An 18023-nucleotide genomic window follows, 5' to 3' on the forward strand; every position below is an offset into this window, starting at 1 on the left:
TTCAAGACATCGTCTGGAGCTGGATGTGATGGCCCGGGCCTGTACTCCCAGCATTCAGGAGGTGGAGGCAGCCGAGGCTTCACGAGGCCCTGGCTCAAAACAAATAAATAAAACCCAGAGGGGTACAGGCTGGTCCACACCCTATCCTTCTCAAGGTCATTGTCTTCATTTAAGTCTTGGGGTCACTCTCCCCACACCTAGGGTACCTCGTGGGGCTCCAGTCTCAAGAACAGTCAGCAGGAAGCAGCCACAGGGAGGGAAAATACACTTTATTTTGAGATGGAGTCTAATGTAGTCCAGGCTGACCTTGAACTCCTGGCTCTTCCTGCCTAACCTCCCAACTGCTGAAATTAGAGATCGGCGCCACACACCCGGCTAGGCTTCTTTTAGAAAGGCTTCGTTTACCAGCTGCCGCTTTCCAGTTCGCCCATGACCTCCTCGGCTGCCTGTAAGTCTGGCTCCCTTCAGGAACCTTCTGCTTCTTCCTAGTTCATTTGAGAACAGAACAAGGGTGCAGTGGTGCCTTGGATTCTTTTGAAGGCTTCCAATTTAACAATGGATGCTTGCCTCTCAGGAGACTCACATTTGAGAAGAAGGGCATCGAGCCGGGGTCGGGGGTCAGGGGCTCAGCAGGAACAGGAGCTCTCGGTTAAGATATGTTTAGTCCTGGGTGTTCAGGGTTCAAAGTCTCTCAGAAGATGGCTGTTTCTATCCAAAGGTTCAGGAGTGCGAAGGCGGGGCGGAGTACAGGAGACAGGGCACTCGAGGTTTTCTCAGCCACCCCAGGGACAGCGAGACACTCCCCCAGAGACTCAGCCCGGCAACCACTGCTGGGGCAATCTACGAGCCGCGGACCAGCCCGAGAGGAGCCCGCCCCCTAGGGGAGGGCTCAGCAAGTGCAGGCCTCTGCGCCCCTGCCCCAGCTCGACCACTCAGCCCTGGAGCGGGTAGGTGAGGGGCCGAGCGGGGCCCCGTGAGTCCTCAGGGGACCACGCCCCCCCCCGGAAAAACATCCTTGCGAAATGAGCGGGGCAGGGGAATTCTTGACTGACACTCGCTTTCTGGAGTAGAATGAAGGGGACAGCCACGCATTTCAGGATTCAGGGGAGCCAGAAGGTTGGACTAGCGACCACGTCCCACCACGTCGTCATCGCGCGTGGGGGTGGGGCCTGGACGCGGGTCGTTGGGGGCGCGCCACAGGGAAGGCCGAAGTTGCACCCAGGCCACATTAGGAACTCTCCAAAGCCCAGTCCGACGAACGCAGTGTGGAGCTGGGAGGTGGGGGGTGCCCAAGGCGTTCCGTGCGGGCCAGGCGGCTGGCTGGGCCCTGCTGGCCGCCACGCAGCGCCACCGAGCACCGCCTTCGCCCGGCCCCGGGTCCTGCGGGACGCCCCCCCCCCAGGTGTTCGGTGCCGCCCGCTGCGCTCCCGCCCCGGGGGATCGATCGGCGGGCGGCGACGCGCAGCCGGGGCTCCCAGCCTTCGCCTCCGCCCCCTCCCCCGCCCGGGCTGCGCAGGACGCGGCCTCCGAGCAGCGTCCTCGCGGTTCCGGGCCGCGGCCAGACCGGGCTCCGGGCCAGCCGGGGAGGTGGAGACGCGCCTGGCCTTTCCGATCCGCCCCGCCCCGCCCCTCTGCCCCGGGTTTTGGGGAAACCAGACGAAAGCGAGCCCAATTACTGTGCTTGCCGCACCCGGCTCCCCGTCTTCGCCCACCCTGGCTCCAAATACCCCCTCGGGCGCGCGCTTAACCCTGTGCGCGCCGGGAGGCCGCAGCTAGGGAGGCGGGTGGGGGCTGGGAGGCGGCGGCGCCTCGGCTGGCGATCACTTCGGGGTCCGCCGGAGCGATTCTCGCTTCATTCCGGGGCTGGCTGCAGCAGCTAGACCGGGCTGGGGGGCGGGGGGAGGAAGAGGAAAGAAAGCTGGCCTGCGCGCGGGCCCCGCTGGGCTTGGGCGCGCGACGGGGGCACCCGAGAGCAAAAGGCAAGGGGCGGGTGTGTCGGGGAGCACCTCCGGGCCAGACCGGGCCCTCGGCCGGGCCCCGAGCTAACAAAATCCAAATCAAAAGCCCACGGCTCGCCGAGGCCGTTGTGCGCGCGTGCTGGCAGCCGCGGCGGTGGGCGGTTGTGTCGGCTTTAGCGATCACATATGAAATATGGTCCCGGGGGCGCGGATCTCCAGGCCGGGGGAGCCTGGCGACTGAGCGCGGAGTGGGAAGCGGTGGGCGCCTCGGGCCAGCCTGGGGAGGCCTCCGGACGCTGGGAAAGGATGGGCCGGCGGACGCCGCAGCCCCCCACGCGTCCCGCTTCGGCGCCTGCGACCCCGGCGTGTCGCAATGCGGAGGCACGGCCCCGCAGGGCCTGTGTGGCCCCGAGGGTGTCCAGGTCCTGCCAAAGGGCCACTGCTCGCTGCCCCGGCCCCCTGAGCCCGCGGCCCCGCCCGTGAACGCGGCCGGCCCCGGTCTCTCTGCACCCCCGGACCCAGCGCCACGCGGTTCTTGGAGTGGGACCGGGGGACGTCAGGGGCTTCGCGGCGCCGATGAAAACAAATCCTTCGCGGGCGGTGCGAGAAGGGGCGAGAGCGGGGGCGGGGGACGCGTCGAGGAGATCCCGCATAAACAAAGCCGTCCTTCCCGGAGCGCGCAGGGGAAGGGGTGGGGGGCTCCCGCGCGCCCTCCCTCCCGCCCCCCACCCCGGCAGCCCCACCGGGTCAGCTCCCCTAAGCTGAGCTGCCGCTTGGAGACAGTTTTACCAACGTCAGCGCTCAAGTCAAAGATTTCCCTGCTAAGGACGTGCCAAGGAAAAGAGCCCTCGCAGTTTGGGAGTCATTCCCACTGAAATCCCCTTGGCTGGCTGAAATCCACCCGGGCCAACTGGTCCGGGAGCCACAGGCCCCCTCTTCCCAACAGAGCCCAGAGCTGGGGCAGAGGGTGGCGACACCGCAACCTCCCGGGCACCGAAAACCCCTTCACCGAGACGGCGCCTTTAAGAGGTTTATTTCCCCCGGTCGGCGCGGGTCACGCTTGTTCCAAGACTGGATTCTCAGGAACCATTCTCCAATCTTGGGTCATTAAAGAGTTCCCGGCCTCCCCCGGGTCGATTCCTTTGCCCTGCCCTTCGAAGCCGGAACCTACTGCTGGACGAGGGAACGTCGCTCCTCTCCGGGGGCCCCTGGAGGCCCCTGGGGGCCCCCGCCCGCGGTGATATCCGGAGGGCTTCTGCTTCTCAGCAGGGCCGACAAAAGTACCCCCGGCCCCGGTGTGGAAGGGAGACGTCAAATGCACTGGATTAAGGGGTCTTGTAGAGGTTCCCGCGGGGCCCCCGGGCATCCCCGCTTGAGGACAGGGGCCCCAGGAGAAGGCCCTGGGAATCCCGGCTTTGAAGTCAGTCTCTCCTGTGATTCCCTCGGAGGGGCCAAGACAGGGGTTGGGACGGTAGGGGCCGTCCCAGGGGAGGTTTTCTAAGAAGGATTTGGGCACAGCAGGTGACCTCACTGGCCACCCCCGAGCTTCTGGCCGGCCCCCTCCCAGCCTCTTATTCGGGCTGATAGATCTGAGCTGCCCTCTTTGCCAGCCGTCCAGTGAGGGGTGAGCCAGGACCCGGCTGCAGGTCAGGACGGGGATTGGAGAGCCGCTCTCTTGTCATGTGCCCACCCTCCACCAGGACAAATAACTGCGCGAGAGAAGAGTGTTTCCGCCTTGGCTGGCACTTCTCTGTTAAAGCCATCTTCAGGCTGTCCGCGGGAAGGCCTGTGGCGAGCAGGAGTGCAGGGGAAGGGGTTGTCCATGTTTGACGTGATTCCAGGAGACTTCTTCCGTAGTTAGGGAACCTGGAGGTTCTTCTGATCAGACCGTGTGCGATTCCAGAAAAGATCCTTTGTGCCAGAGAATGTGAGCTCCTCTCCAAGCTTGCTGAGTGGTTCCTGTGCAAACCCAGTGCCGGGTCACCTAGTTCCTCTCGGCGGCCCCTAAGGTCCACATCTGGGCCCCTGAGGGCCCCTGGACTCAGCGAGGCCAGCACGGCCCTCCTCCAGGGGCGGGCGGGCTGCACCGGCTGCCTGCCCTCCCCTGAGCCGGGTTCTGGATAATGCAGGAAACACCCAGAGTAAACAGATTTTCCTGGGGATTTTCGAGTAGAGAGACCAGTAATGTCGGGAAGCGCCGTTTCCCAGACTGAGGGACTGGCCTGCGCGAAGCTGCTGTAGACCTCCCGAAGGCACCAAGACCTGGGTAGCTCAGGGTGAGGGAACCTGCTGAACCCAGATCTTCAGCCGCGACCTCGAGGACCGCTCTCCTTCCCACTGAGCTGTCCCGCCACAGTTTTACCACAGAAGCACACGTTAGGCACCTTAAAGGTGGGGAAACACCCAAATTCAGTAGGAGGTGACCCCAAAAGTTGGGGCGAGGGTGGTCACACACATCACATCTTGCGGCCCTCCCTTTCTCGGGACGCTTAGGTTTGGGCCTCGGGATAGTCAGATACCAGTCGCTGCACACCGAGCCCTCTCCCCCTGCTTCCAGAAGACAGCCCTCCTCCTCAACCCGGGGAGTAAGCCCCGAGAGAGCTGCCTCTAAGCAACCACGGAAGCCAGTGTCGCTCGGTGGAGAAGCGTGGGCTGTGCACGTCAACCTGCGCGTGCAACGTCGAACCCTCCGAAGACTTTCCCTGGGGTCCTGGGAGGCTTGGGGCACTGGCCCTCCTCAGGTCGGCTCAGCCGAGTCCTCGCCAGGCGTCCCGGGACGCAATAAAAGCAGAGACAGAGACCGGGACAGCTCCTTGCCCTCCCCCTCCCTCGATCCACTCCCCTCTTTTGCGCTTTTTCTGTCTCTGTGGACGCTCAGCCAAGGGATTGCGCAAGCTTCCTGCTCCATGTCCTTCAAGAGCCCTGAGCTGGGGCCGGGACACACCGCAGCCCAGGCGCACCCTTACCCCTCCCACTTAGAATGGCATGCTCCCTGTCAGGTCTACCCACCACGACCCCGACGAACTCGCGGGCCCACCGGGGGCGCCCTCGGAAGGCCACATCTGGCACAGCAGCTCCCCCAGCCGGACGCAAGAGCTGAACACCCCTGAGTGTGCGGGCGAGCCGGCTCCGAGGTGCTAAACTTCACACTCTAGGGCTCCAATGACTGCGTCAGCAGGGTTTGGCTGTCAGAGACCCGGGCGGGAATCTCGCAGAACGCGGGGTTCTCTGGCCATTCCATTCCCCTCCCTTCTCGAGGCTCACTCAGCTAGCACCCCTCAACTTCGTGGTCTCTCTTACTTCTTTTGAGACTCTTCCATGAACCCCCAGAGAAGGCCCCTTGGACCTCCGGGCAGTCTCCCTCTCCCTCCCTTCCCCTCCCTCCCTCCCCCCCCCCCCCCCCCCGCTCCTTCAAGCCCCTTACACTCGGGGACTTGCTAAAAACTGCCCCTTCCCCGCGAATGAATAGGCCAAGTGTAAATTAGGGACCGTTTAGAATCTTGGGTGGGATCGGATTCAGAGCCCTTTCTGCTGAGGATCTTGAGTGCTAATGCCCCGGGCCAGCTGCTCCTTTGTCCTGGCCTTCGCCTCTCCGTGCTCCTTGCCTCCTCCAAGTCCTCAGTCTTCTCACCCTTTCTCTCCCTTCCTCGCCTTCCCAAATGCCAGGAGCCCGGCGGGGCGGGGCGAGGCGGTGGGCACCAAGGGTGGGGGCGTAATCTGCCCCAGCCTCGATTCCGCCCCCTGCCGGACAGTCCCCTGTGTTTCCAGAGCCCCTCCGGACGGACGTAGTTGGGAGCAACTGGAAAGTGTGGCGGATGCCTCCGTGGCCCCCAGCAGGGATCCCCGGGCCGCGGGAGAAACGGCGCCGAGGGTGGGGTCGGGAGAGGTCCGAGTCTACGGCTGCGGCTCGGCGCGGGCCCAGCCAAGGTGCCTACCCTGGCCGCCCAGGCAGACACACCTCTGGTCCGCGGCCGCAGCTCACTTTCCCAGCTCGCAGATCCCTCCCCTGCACCTCCGCGCGCCCTCCTCCTCCTCCCCAGCCTCCTCCCGCGCCCTCCTCCCCCTCCCCTGCCGCCCAGGCCGGGGCCCTCCGGTAGGCCGGGCTGCACCAATCCGAGGCGCGGCCCGCCCCCTGACGCCGAGCTGGGCCCTGCGAGGCCCCGCCCGCTGACGTCCGGGATTTGCATGAGTTCTCGTGCCGCGGCGGCCCGGGCTCAGTTGTCTGAGCGAGCGCGGGCGGAGAGCGGGCGGGTGCGGGCGGCGGCGGCGGCCGGGCTGCGGAGGGGCGAGCGGCGGCGGCGGGGGCAGTGCGTGTGGCGAGGTCCCCGCGCGGGACCGCGTCGGGCGCCGGCGGGAGCCAGCGGTGTCTGCAGCCGCGCCGGCCGCTCGCGCCCCTGCGCGCTCGGCTTCGGCCATGGAGCTGCCAGCTGTTGGCGAGCACGTCTTCGCGGTGGAGAGCATCGAGAAGAAGCGGATCCGCAAGGTAGGGGTGGCGCGCGGGTGGCGGCGCCGAGGCGCGGGAGCGGCGGCGGGAGCCGCGAGCGAGAGGCGCGGAGGGGGTGGGGAGGCTGCGGGCCGGAGCCGGGGATCCCGCGGAAGCTGATGGAGTGCTGTCTCCCCCCCCCGCACCCCCCCACAGGGCAGAGTGGAGTATCTGGTGAAATGGAGAGGCTGGTCCCCCAAGTAAGTGGCGGCGGGGCCGGGTGCCCCGGCACCAGGCGCCCTGGCCGGCGGACCCGTGGAGCTGGTGGGGTGGTGGGGGACGGGAGGCGGGGTGGAGGTGGGGTGGAGGGAGGAGGGGGTGGGGAAGTCGGTGGCAGGCACTGGGAAGCCGAGCTGCCGAGCCCGAGCCGGGCGCCCTGTGTTGTGCTCCGCTCTCCGGGAAATGCCATCACTAATTTATGCGCTAAAAGGAGCCCGAGGAGCTGGAGAGACGCGGGGCCGAGCCCGGGAGGCCGGCGGAGGGAGGGAGGGCGCAGGCACTGACTGATGTGCAGCAGAAAATGGCTCCTTTCCCCTTTCCCTCCACCGAACGGCTCCATATTGCAAAACCGAAAAAAAAATTAAAAAGCGACGAAAATGCAATTGTGTGCGTACTCCCTCCTGGTGGTGCAGGGTAGGGAAGAAAAAAGGCAGAAAATGTTGGGGACTGTCACTGCGGCTCTTTTGGTGGGGAATTTTTTCTTTAATTTGAAATGCGAAGGCACCGGATGGAGACGGGCGCAGGCACACACACACACACACACACACACACGCACACACACTCAGAGAGAGAGAGGGGGAGAGAGAGAGAGAGAGAGAGGCATATTTTTGTACTGCTGAGTATTTGGGGTTTGCTTGCCAGTGACAGCGGTCTCCTGGGCCTTGAGGGGTTGTGGGGAGGCCACTGGGCTGCGGGTTATCGGATTAGGGGTCCAGTGCAGACCGGCTGAAGCCCTACTGGAGACTGGGGATAGGAGGGGACTGCGACTTTGGACTGCTTGCACGAAGGGTTCCTGGAGAGGAAAGTGGCCTTGGAACACGTCACAGTAACATGCTTAAAATTCTTGACGACTGCAAAATAAACTGCTAGTTTCATTTTCCTCACCCCCTTTCTTCCTGCCCTTGCGTGTTTATTTTAACTTGGGGGGTTACTCAAGGACCGCCTTAGGCCTTCAAAACCCTACTGTCTCCCCTCCATAGCCGCAGCTTTTGGTTCAGGAAGCCACATAGGGCCTTATGTCATTCCCCAACCTGTTTTTTTTTTTTTTTTTTTACACTGTTCCCCCCCCCCCCCCTTTCACTTGCAAGATATAACACGTGGGAACCAGAGGAGAACATCTTGGATCCCCGGCTGCTGATCGCCTTCCAGAACAGGTGAGTGCCCCTAGCGTGCTCTGGCCGCAGGTGGGGCTGGGAGAGAGGCTGGCGGGTTGCAGCAGTTGGGAAGGGGGAAGGGGTGGGAGGGGGCAGGCAGGAGCCCCACCCCCAACAAACCCGGATGGGCAAGGCTGCGGCCTCGGCTTCTCTAAGCAATGTCCTTGGCGGTTGCTGCAGCTTAGGAGTGGGGGCAGGGAAGGGCTGGGGAAGGTAGGTTTAGATTTGGGGGAACTGCTGGAAGAGTGCCGGGGGCGACCCTAGGGCCGCCCTGGAAAAGAGCACCAGAATCCCCGTGGCCCCCCCAGGGCAGCCTGGGAGCCCCACCCCCGGAGTCTAGGTGCTGCTTTCCTGCAGCCACTGCCCGCTTGGCACTGGCACCTCGCGGGGCAGCTCTGAAGGAGCTGGCATTGTGAAACCGCCCCGAACGTCATGGAACTGAACTTAACCTCTTGGCAGCCGGATAAAAGTTGACAAGGCCTTAGACCCCAAGGCCCGGGGAGCTGGGGTGGCAGTGAATGGACGCTGCCCGGACCCTGAGCCTCTCACAGCCCTCCCTGCTGTATTTGGTGAGGCAGATCCCCCAATTGGATCAAGGGGGAGATTGGCCCAAGAGCACGAGTGAGCGCTGCCTGGGGCGGGGGGGGGGGGGTGTGCCCATCCTCCTGCAAACAGATGCACTCCACGCAGCTGCTGCAGCTGGGTTCACCGCTGGTGGCTGTGGTTCTCTGTTTTAGAGGGTAGAGGGGGAAGGGCGTGGAGGAGGGGAGGAGTCCTCAGGGCCGCACCACCCTGCAGCCTTCCGTCCCTCTTAGATTTTGAAGTATTTCCTGTGGTGCATTTGCCACTGAAACCGTGAAGGCCAGACCCCAAGAGCTAAAGTTGCTTTCCCGGGACACAGAGGGCGTAGGACGGGGAACCTGCCCGACCTCACCTGGGACTTCAGCACTCTGTCACCATGTCAGCGGCTGATGCCATGTTGCATAATGGGTCCCCGGAGAACCATAATCCAGGCTGTTGCAATGCCACGCAACCTTGGAATCAGACCCCAACCCGGCCCCAGGGCATGGCAGAACTCCCCGGGCTGGCTTGGGGGCTTCGGGGTGGGGGTGGCGACCCGAGGAGCTGGAGAGTGGGTCTCTGATCCAGAATGTTGGCAAGCTCTGGAGGGGTGGCTGGCTCGTGGAGGCTGGGCAGGCCTGGGGCAGCCCGTCACTCTGGGTGGCCAGAGCAGGTGAACTCGGTGGTGACTGGCGCTCTCCCACCGTGAACTGCGTTAATGTGGGAATCCGGGTGGAAAGGGACTTGTGCTTCCGAGGAGGAGGCGGAGCTTCCGAGGGCCACTCTGCCCGCCCCGCCCACTGGCTCTCGGGGCGGGTAGTGCCACTTCTAGTTCATCAGGTGGCTGAGAACCTGCCTAGACCCTAGCCTTAGAGGCAGCTCCTATCCCCAGCCCTAATTGGCTTACTTGCCGCTGTGTAAACAAGGGCGAAGTCCCCTGTTTGATGCCAGCCAGTTAAGAAAAGGAGTTCCCCCCTCTGCCGGCCATGGCTCTCTCTATCTGAATCATAATGAGGTGGTTAGTGTCCACACTTCTGGCCAGGAGGGGCCGGGAGGTCAGCACACACCTCCTGTTTCCCTGCCCTCCCACAGGCCCCGAGCTGCAGTCTCCTGGACATCGAGGCAGGCTCGCAGCAGGCGGGGAAGAGGGGGATTTTCACCCGGTGTCACCCAGGGGACCCCTTCCGCAGAAGAGGTGGGAGTGTTACGTGGGACTTTAGGGAAGGTCCCCAACTGCCAGCATAGGCCGCGCTCTGTCTTCAACTGGTTCCTTCCTTTCAGTAGCAAAGGAAGACTGAGGACACTAACCTTGCAACTGTTCCCTCCCCAGGGAACGGCAGGAGCAGCTGATGGGATACCGCAAGAGAGGACCCAAGCCCAAACCACTGGTGGTGCAGGTGAATAACTGAGCTGGTCCTGGCCTCCCAGCACAAGCCCTTCCCTAAACGTTGCTTCCCAGATTACTTACAGTTCCTGGGGGGCATCCCAATGGCTGCAACTTCTGGCCTGAGCCCCTAGGATGCAACTTCCGCCCGTGGGAGCTGGAGCATTCCTGATGTTCCGGGCATGCCACAGGGCCAACCTTCCTCCTCCTCTCTCCCCCTCAGGTACCCACCTTTGCCCGCCGCTCCAATGTCCTGACTGGGCTTCAAGACTCCTCAGCTGACAACCGTGCCAAGCTGGAATTGGGCACTCAGGGCAAGGGCCAGGGCCACCAGTATGAGCTCAACAGCAAGAAGCACCATCAGTACCAGCCACACAGCAAGGAGAGGTCGGGCAAGCCGCCGCCACCGGGGAAGAGCGGCAAGTATTATTATCAGCTGAACAGCAAGAAACACCACCCCTACCAGCCAGACCCCAAAATGTACGACCTGCAGTACCAGGGCGGCCACAAGGAGGCACCCAGCCCCACCTGCCCAGACCTGGGCTCCAAGAGCCACCCTCCAGACAAGTGGGCCCACGGCTCTGCCGCCAAAGGCTACCTCGGGGCGGTGAAGCCCCTAGGGGGAGGGGCAGGAGCTCCGGGCAAGGGCTCGGAAAAGGGGCCTCCCAACGGCATGACCCCAGCCCCTAAGGAGGCGGTGGCTGGCAATGGCATTGGGGGCAAGATGAAAATCGTCAAGAACAAGAACAAGAACGGGCGGATCGTTATCGTGATGAGCAAGTATATGGAGAATGGCATGCAGGCGGTGAAGATCAAGTCGGGCGAGGCGGCGGAGGGCGAGGCGCGCTCCCCCAGCCACAAGAAGCGCGCTGCGGAGGAGCGCCATTCGCAGGCCGACAGGACTTTTAAAAAGGCAGCCAACGGTGCCGAGGAGAAGAAAGCTGAAGCGCCGGGCAAGCGCAGGGAGGAGGAGGCGCTGGTGGCGGGGGACCCGCAGCCCCAGGACCTAGGGTCTCGAAAGCTCTCCCCGACCAAGGAGGCCTTCGCTGAGCAGCCGCTGCAGCTCACCACCAAGCCAGACCTGTTGGCCTGGGACCCAGCCAGGAGCTCACACCCACCCGCCCACCACCACCACCACCACCATCACCACCACCACCACCACACGGTGGGGCTGAACCTCTCCCACGCGCGCAAGCGCTGCCTCTCCGAGACCCACGGCGAGCGGGAGCCCTGCAAGAAGCGGCTGACCGCCCGCAGCATCAGCACGCCCACCTGCCTGGCGGGCAGCCCGGCCTCCGAGCACCCCGCCACCGTGTCCCCCACCGCAGCCGCGCTGCCGCAGCCCGAGGTCATCCTGTTGGACTCGGACCTGGATGAGCCCATAGACTTGCGCTGTGTCAAGATGCGGAGCGACGCGGGGGAGCCGCCCAGCTCCCTCCAGGTGAAGCCCGAGGCTCCGGCGCTGGCGGCCGTCGTGGCGCCGGCCACCGCGGCGGAGAAGCCTCCGGCCGAGGCCCACGACGAGCCGGCGGAGCCCTTGAGCGAATTCAAGCCCTTCTTTGGGAATATAATTATCACTGACGTCACGGCGAATTGCCTCACCGTCACTTTCAAGGAGTACGTGACGGTGTAGCGGGGGAGTCGCGCCGCCGGGACTCGCGCCTGCGGTCTCCGAGGTCCCCGAGGAGAAGAGCGCAGTTGCCATGGCCAGGCCCCTGCTCACTCCTAGGGTCCCGACCGAGCTGTCCTTCCCTCCCAGTCTCCTTCCACGCGGTGCCTGCGGTCTCGCCGCCCCCTCCCTTCCCCATAGGAGACCCGAGCCCCTCCCTGTGGACCACCAGAACTGACCCGAAGTCCCCAGGCGGTCTCAGAGTTATAGTATTATATTTTAACCGTCGACTTGTCAAGTGCTGACTCTACTCCAGTTTGTACGTGGTGTTATTCTTGAAATGTATTGTTTGAGCTCAGAAGGCCCGACTCCCCCCTCGAGCTGGTATATATATATATTTATTTGTAGGTATTTATATATTGAAATATAAAAACCTAGATTTATGGAGTTTCCTCTAGATCATGTTATATTCTATATCAGAGACTATTTTCAGTTGGCCTTTTCTTTCCCCTTCATTCAGTATTTTGATTTTTATTTCCTCTCCAGGAACTGCGACACCAGTAACCTTGGTATATATTTTTTGATACTGTACACATGGGTGTGTTGTTTCTATGTGCAAAAAAAAAAAAGTTTGTTTAAAAGGCTAAAGAGCTCTCTAGAACCTGCTGCTATAGAAATGTCTGAACTATAAGCTTCCGATCATTACCTGCTTGAATGTAAATATTAAATGGAGATGTTGAAGGTGCAATCTGCTGTCTGAGACTAGCTCAGGGGGATATTGGAAGTTGGGGGGAGGGGGATGGTTCCTCTCTCACCCCACTTCCGCCTAGGTCACATGGAGAGAGACTGTCTTTCCAGAGCTAAACCTTTGCACAAGCCAAGCTGTGGGGGTCTGGTGTCTCCAGAGCAGCAACTTCATTTGGAAGGTTGGCAAGAGGTGCTGAGGTGCTGGACTGGAAGGGTAGGGTGGGGGAATCTACCAAAATCACCCTACTCCCCAGGGCTTCTGGCCAGCGGGGCCCACGGAGCGGGCTAACCCCACAACTTCTGGGTTGTGGAGAAATGGTGCAGGGGTGAGCAGCGGGTGTGTCCCCCTTCCTAGATCCTGTTTCTCTTGCTGGTGACCCTCGCCCCGCCCCCCAAGCCAGGTCCCAAAAAGTTTCTCAGCCCCCCTAGCTGTGGGCCAAGATACTAGTGGAGTGGACCCCAACTCTTTGGGGCTGTCCCTCGATGGCATTGTTCCCGCCCCCCCCCTTAAGCGGAGGAGGCCCTTTTGCTGCCAGGCTCTCTCCCGGGAAACCACCAGGCCAAAGGCCGTGGCTGGAGCAAATGAAGTGCAGTGGTGGCCGGGAGGGGCTGGGGGGTGCACACGGACAGGACAGGACACCGAGGGCCTTCTGCTGGCTGATTTGGGAGGGGTGCCGAGCCGGCTGAGTCTGGTTTGCCATCCTCACTTCCTTAGCTGTGTGAGCTGCCACTGCTTGCCCGTCCCCTTGGTGTCAAGGCTGAGGTGCTAGGTGTGGTTGGAGAAGGGAAGAAAGGGGTTAACGGGCCCTAGGCTAGGGGTGCGGCTGGGGCCAGGAAGCTACCGGCGGGCCCGGCGGCTTTCTGCAGACACAGCGATCTTCCTCCTGGTTCGGTGGCTAAGCAGGCCCTGGGGCCTCGGGCCTGGGGAATCTAGAGAGCTCCAGGTTTCTCCTTGCTTGCAAAGCTTCAGCCGGGACCGAGGGCCGAGTCTAAAGTGGCACCAGAGCGGAAGATGGCATCATGGTTCAGGGGGTGGGGGTGGGGGCGGGGGCGGGGGAGTGTGTGTGTGGGGTTGCTGAGGTAGTTCCATGGGCAGAGTTTGGGGAAGGCTGGGGAAGAGATGAAGAAGAAGGCCTAGAGGGCGGGAGGCTGGCTTCGTGGAGTGGCCAGTGTTGGCTGCAGGCCATCAGCGGCTGGGGCTGGGGGAGGGGTGCGGGGCGGGGGAGGGGAGGGGAGGAGGGAAGGGAAGAGAACCGCTTTAAAAAAAAGCCTTTGGGAGTTGTAGCCCCGGCTTTTGTGGATGGTCCCTCCCACTACCCCGTCCCTGGGAGCCCCCTTCAGAGTGGGTTAAACCCCTCCCCTCTGTGTAAAGAACGCCCTTTGCCACCCTGGGAGCGGAGGAGGCTGATCTTGCTTCTGGCAACCCGCCTGCTCAGCGCTAGAATTGGGCCTGTCCTTCACCGGCTGGTGCACAAAGGCCCGTGCCAGGCAGCAACCTCAGCCCCTGCTTTTCCAGTTCATGGGAACTGAAAACCCCGGATACGAGAGCACTCCTGATCAGATCTGCAGAGGTAGAGCCTGGAGAGTTCAGTCCAGCCCCCCCCCCCCCCCCAGGTGGCCGCTCTTCTGCCAAGTCTGGGGAGAAGGGAGGAAGAGTCAGAAGATGGCACTCTTAGAAGACAGGGAGGGACCCTAGGCTGCTCCTCCTGGAAAAGCCTAGTGTGCAGGTGCCCTGAGGCCTTGAAAGCTGGGTATGGGTGCAGGGCCTGTGAGGTGACCTGGGCAGACCTGGTGCCCCAGTCAGAAGGTCCAAGGGAGCAGGTAAGGTGCTCAGGCCTGTTGTGAAGAACCCTTCTGTCCTAGAAGGGACAAGGCCTTGTCATTTACTGAGTTCCTTAGATGTCCCATGTGCCATCTAAACGTCATGGTCTATTTGGTCCCCAGAAGGACAACTGTCTGTGACACAGGTTTGAGGTCCTGATGGGCATTGCCTAATTCTTGTGTCAGTTCTGGAACCAAACTGGCTGATCCCAGTCCTGCATAGAGAGGCCCCTAGCGGTCTGTACTCTGAACCCTTGGTGCTGGTCTGAGAAGACACTTCCAAGAAACGAAAACAGAGTTCCTCCTCTAAGAGGGATCCGGGCAGGGAGGGTTCAGAAGGCCCAGCTGTCCCCACGTGGATGGTCTCCGGCCAGCACTTTATAAGCTGTTGGTTGCAAACTCTCTCTTTCTCTGAGGGGGAGAATTCAAATTCAAGGGAGAGAAGGCCAGCTTTGCATTCTGCACACTCAGATGTCCTTTTCCCCTCCAAATGAGCCATTCTTGTGGGGTTAAGCTAAACACAGGCAAGAGCGAAGGGCAGGGTTATTTCTGAAGCCTCCTGCCTGCAGCCAGCCTGACTGATCTAGCTCTCTCAGCTCACTTCCAGAAGAGCCACGTTCATCCCTGGACACACAAGTTGGGGGCATCCCACAGATCCAGCATGGTTTGGGTCCAGAGTCGTCAGGCCAAGCAAATAAAACTCTAGGGTTCTCAGTCCAATCTGAGTAGCATATGTATGTAAATAAATAAACGGGTATTTTAAAAGGTGTGTTTCTTTTTCTTTTATGTGTGGGTGTTCACCACCTCTGGGCCTGGTGCCTGCAGAGGTCAGAGGAGGACACCAGAACTGAAGTTACAGAGTGTTGCAAGCTGTTGGTGGGTGCTAGGATCCCAACCTGGTCCTCTAAGACATCAGTTGGTGCTTGCAACTGCTGAGTAATACACACACACACACACACACACACGGCAGAGGACGACTCTGCCATTCTGTTCCTCCTCCTTCGACCTCTTGAGAGCTGAGATCATAGGCATGCCCATCATGCCTGGCTTTAGGCAGCGCTGGCAACCAAACCCTGGACTTCTTGCCTGCTAAGCTGGTTCTCTACCAACTGAACTACAGCCCCATCTCTACAATGAATAATATTTAGCACGTGTATGTCCCATGAAATATTTGAGACATAATTCTAAAGCCAAGAAAAATGTGCTATTTTAGGTGAAGCTGAAATTTAGCTGAGTACCCTAGACCGATCTGGAAGCACTTTCAGTCCCAGATAGTCACTGCGTCAGCCCCTGCCCACAGGGACATCTCAGTAGGGAGGCACAGGGGCCTTAAGGCTCCAGTTCTGTACGGGTGCTTATGATAATGACCTTGAATGTGTAGTCAAGTGGCCCTCAGCTGTGATTGGGGGTGAAGTGGGAACTCTGAGCGTGTGTGACACTCTAAGATGAAGACCCTGGGAAGGGCCAGATTAGATACTTTGTCACCAAATGTCTGGGACATTCAAGAAGACAGAAAGTACCTAGTTGTTGTGTCTACTGCCTTTACCCAAAACTCTTTACCTTCCTGGGCCTTTTTCTGGTGGCCGAAAAGATGGCCTAGCCAAAATACCCAACGCCAAATTCGAAGTCTCTCAACGGTTTCTGGTCTGCTGTTCTGGCTTAACCAAGCGACAGATGAATAGAGATGTCACCTCCTAGGCCGCTTCCCCTCTACGCTGCACCCCTCAGCTCTGTTCTCGGTCCCTGTTCCCTTCAGGTGGAATGCTGATGTCCCAGGCACCTCAGTCCTTCTGGGAGGATGGCTGTGAATGATACTGTGGCTGCAGAGTTAGGATGAGGGTCCCACAGCAAACCTATCCTAGAGCAAAGCCAGGACCTCTTGTGTTTTGGAGCGAGTGGATTCTGTGCTCCTGTGACAGCGCTTGCTGTGTGTCTGAGGTGAAGACTCTCAAGAGGAAATCCCTACTGAAGACTGTTATTCTTTGAAACAAGTTCTCTACTTCCTGTGGCCACTGGTTCAGAACCCCCCCCACTCCCCACCGCTGTCCCTTTCCTTCACAGTAAGTGATAAGTTAATATTGGTAGCGTCATACAAACCGTGCACATTAAGGGGATTATTATTCCTTCATGTCCCTGAAGTGGCTTTTGTCTCTGCTCTGCAGGTAATATGAAAGCTTGGTGGCTAACCTGTCCCAAGTCCAGGAGCCAGGCAGAGGGTAAGAGTCCGAGATCTACACCTGTTCTCCACAGTCCCGTTCTCTTTCTCCCAGAGTCTGTCATCGGGCACTTCAAAGGTAGGTGCGGGCCCCATCACCCTTCTGAAGTTGTAGATTATTCCAACATGGCTCTTGCCCTAGGAGCTCCATTCACTGTCAACCTGCCACCTCTGCCCATGACTCACCGGCAGCTGCACGTGCTAACCTACAGGTATCTCTGGGCTTTGCATCCCTTCTCAACCTTCTCAATGCTGTGACCCTTCTTGTTTCAGCTGGGTGTGGTGGCGCATGCCTGTAATCCCAGCAGCACTCAGGGAGGCAGAGGCAGGTGAACCTCTGTGAGTTTGAGGCCGGCCTCATCTACAAAGAGAGTCTAGGACAGCCAAGGCTACACAGAGAAACCCTAACTGGAAAAAAAAAAGATATTTTTGTTGCTATTTCATAACTGTAATTTTGCTTCTGTTATGAATTGTAGTGTAAATATCTGTGTTTTCCGATGGTCTTAGGTGACCCCTCAGAAGGGATCATTTGACCCTCAAGGATGAGAACCCCTGCTAAGGAGGCTTGAAGCTCTTAGAGAGTCTGTATGTCACTCCGGGTATTTTCATGCTGCTGCTCTCTCTTCACATGGAGCCTCAAACTCACGATATAGCTAAGGGTGTCCTTAAACTTCTGTTGAGTTCTGATCCTCCTGTCTCTATCTCTCAAATGTTGGCATTACAGGCATAGGCCATCACATGTGCTGGGGGTGAAACTCAGGGTTTTGTATAAGCACTGTAACAATTGAGCTACACCCCAAGCCCTTTGCATGTAGCTCTTAAAAAAAAAAGTTTATTTTTATTTGTGTGTGTGTCTCTGTGTGTTCTTTAGTGTGTATGTTTGCCAAGGCTAGATCCATCAGAGTCCCTGGGGTTGGAGTTATAAGCAATTGTGAGCTACCCGTGTTGGGTGCTGGTAATCAAACTCAGGACCTCTGCAGGAGCGGTAGGCCATCTTGGCTGCTGAGCCTTCTCTCCAGTCCTGTACACAGCTATTAACAGGAGCCCTTAGAGTCTGACACCTCAAGGATGTGTCTATCTGTGTCAAGTTCCACATGCTTTTGTGACAGGGCCTCAGATGTTAACAGCACCTGAGCAAGCGCTGCCCAGAAGCCCTGGTTCGGGCAGCTCAGCTCCCCAAAGACACCAGGCCCGTCTCTTCCCCACTAGGCACATGCTGTGCTCAGCTGCTCTGGGTCCCACCACCCCGTCACTCCACCTGAGTGGTTTGTGAGGATTTCTTGAGGCTCCAGGTAATTATGTAGTAATTGAATTTAGGGAAACAGACCCTAAGGATAATCCTGGAGAAAGATGCAAGAGGAGCTGTGGTTTAATTTCCACACAGCAGGGCAGCCAAGTCATCCTTATGGAGGCAGTTTGGATGTGTGACCCAGGCTGAAGGACATCCTCCCCCACCCCTTCTCTGCATATGTGCACATACACTCTTCTGTTTTCAGGTGAGCACGCTGAGCTGTGTGCGTAGGGCCTGAAACACGGAGCCCGCTGCACGGTAGCTGCAATTGTCTGCGTGTTTCCACACCTAGATTGGGGCAGGGAGCTGGCATTACTGAAGTATGTTCTAGAATGATGAGCCAGCATGCATGCGTGCACCTGTGTGTTCTTTCAGGGCTGAAGGAGGGTGACATCGGCACTAGCTGCACTAGAACTTCTCTCCTTCCACACCTTGGTGGAGGACCCTTTCAAATGCACCACGTCATGGGGCTTAATGTCACCAAACACTCCCCCACTCCCAGCCTTTCAACCTGCGCCAGGTGCCCTGTAAACCTCCCTGGATTTCCTCCCTTTCCTGTTTCATCTGAGAAATTCTTCACT

At 59.9% G+C, this 18023-nt stretch overlaps 2 protein-coding genes across 2 annotated transcripts; both read left to right on the forward strand.

Moving 5' to 3' along the window:
* Positions 1-429: 429 nt before the first annotated feature.
* LOC110549915 (collagen alpha-1(I) chain-like) lies at positions 430-6129 on the forward strand. The gene is made up of 9 exons (XM_021639406.1): positions 430-448; positions 1246-1784; positions 1874-2704; positions 3072-3253; positions 4516-4699; positions 4938-5092; positions 5523-5662; positions 5727-5885; positions 6038-6129. The coding sequence occupies exons 1-9, from the start codon at positions 430-432 to the stop codon at positions 6127-6129; spliced, it is 2301 nt and encodes a 766-aa protein (XP_021495081.1).
* A 52-nt stretch (positions 6130-6181) lies between these two features.
* On the forward strand, positions 6182-12116 carry Cbx4 (chromobox 4). The gene is made up of 5 exons (XM_021639796.2): positions 6182-6441; positions 6598-6641; positions 7749-7814; positions 9706-9772; positions 9983-12116. Exons 1-5 carry the CDS (start codon positions 6373-6375, stop codon positions 11390-11392), a joined length of 1656 nt encoding a protein of 551 aa, XP_021495471.1. The 5' UTR covers positions 6182-6372; the 3' UTR covers positions 11393-12116.
* The last annotated feature ends 5907 nt before the right edge of the window (positions 12117-18023 follow it).

Source organism: Meriones unguiculatus, chromosome 7 (assembly GCF_030254825.1).
Source record: "Meriones unguiculatus strain TT.TT164.6M chromosome 7, Bangor_MerUng_6.1, whole genome shotgun sequence".
Lineage (NCBI taxonomy): Eukaryota > Metazoa > Chordata > Mammalia > Rodentia > Muridae > Meriones > Meriones unguiculatus.

Bases quoted from the DNA above. Each gene is read 5' to 3' on its own strand.
- LOC110549915 (XM_021639406.1), top strand. The intron at 2,705-3,071 runs GTCAGCTCCCCT...GGGTCATTAAAG, and splicing joins CACCCCGGCAGCCCCACCGG to AGTTCCCGGCCTCCCCCGGG. The intron at 4,700-4,937 runs GTCGGCTCAGCC...CCTCCCACTTAG, and splicing joins GGGGCACTGGCCCTCCTCAG to AATGGCATGCTCCCTGTCAG.
- Cbx4 (XM_021639796.2), top strand. From the start codon at position 6,373: ATGGAGCTGCCAGCTGTTGGCGAGCACGTCTTCGCGGTGGAGAGCATC. The intron at 6,442-6,597 runs GTAGGGGTGGCG...ACCCCCCCACAG, and splicing joins AGAAGAAGCGGATCCGCAAG to GGCAGAGTGGAGTATCTGGT. The intron at 7,815-9,705 runs GTGAGTGCCCCT...TTCCCTCCCCAG, and splicing joins CTGATCGCCTTCCAGAACAG to GGAACGGCAGGAGCAGCTGA.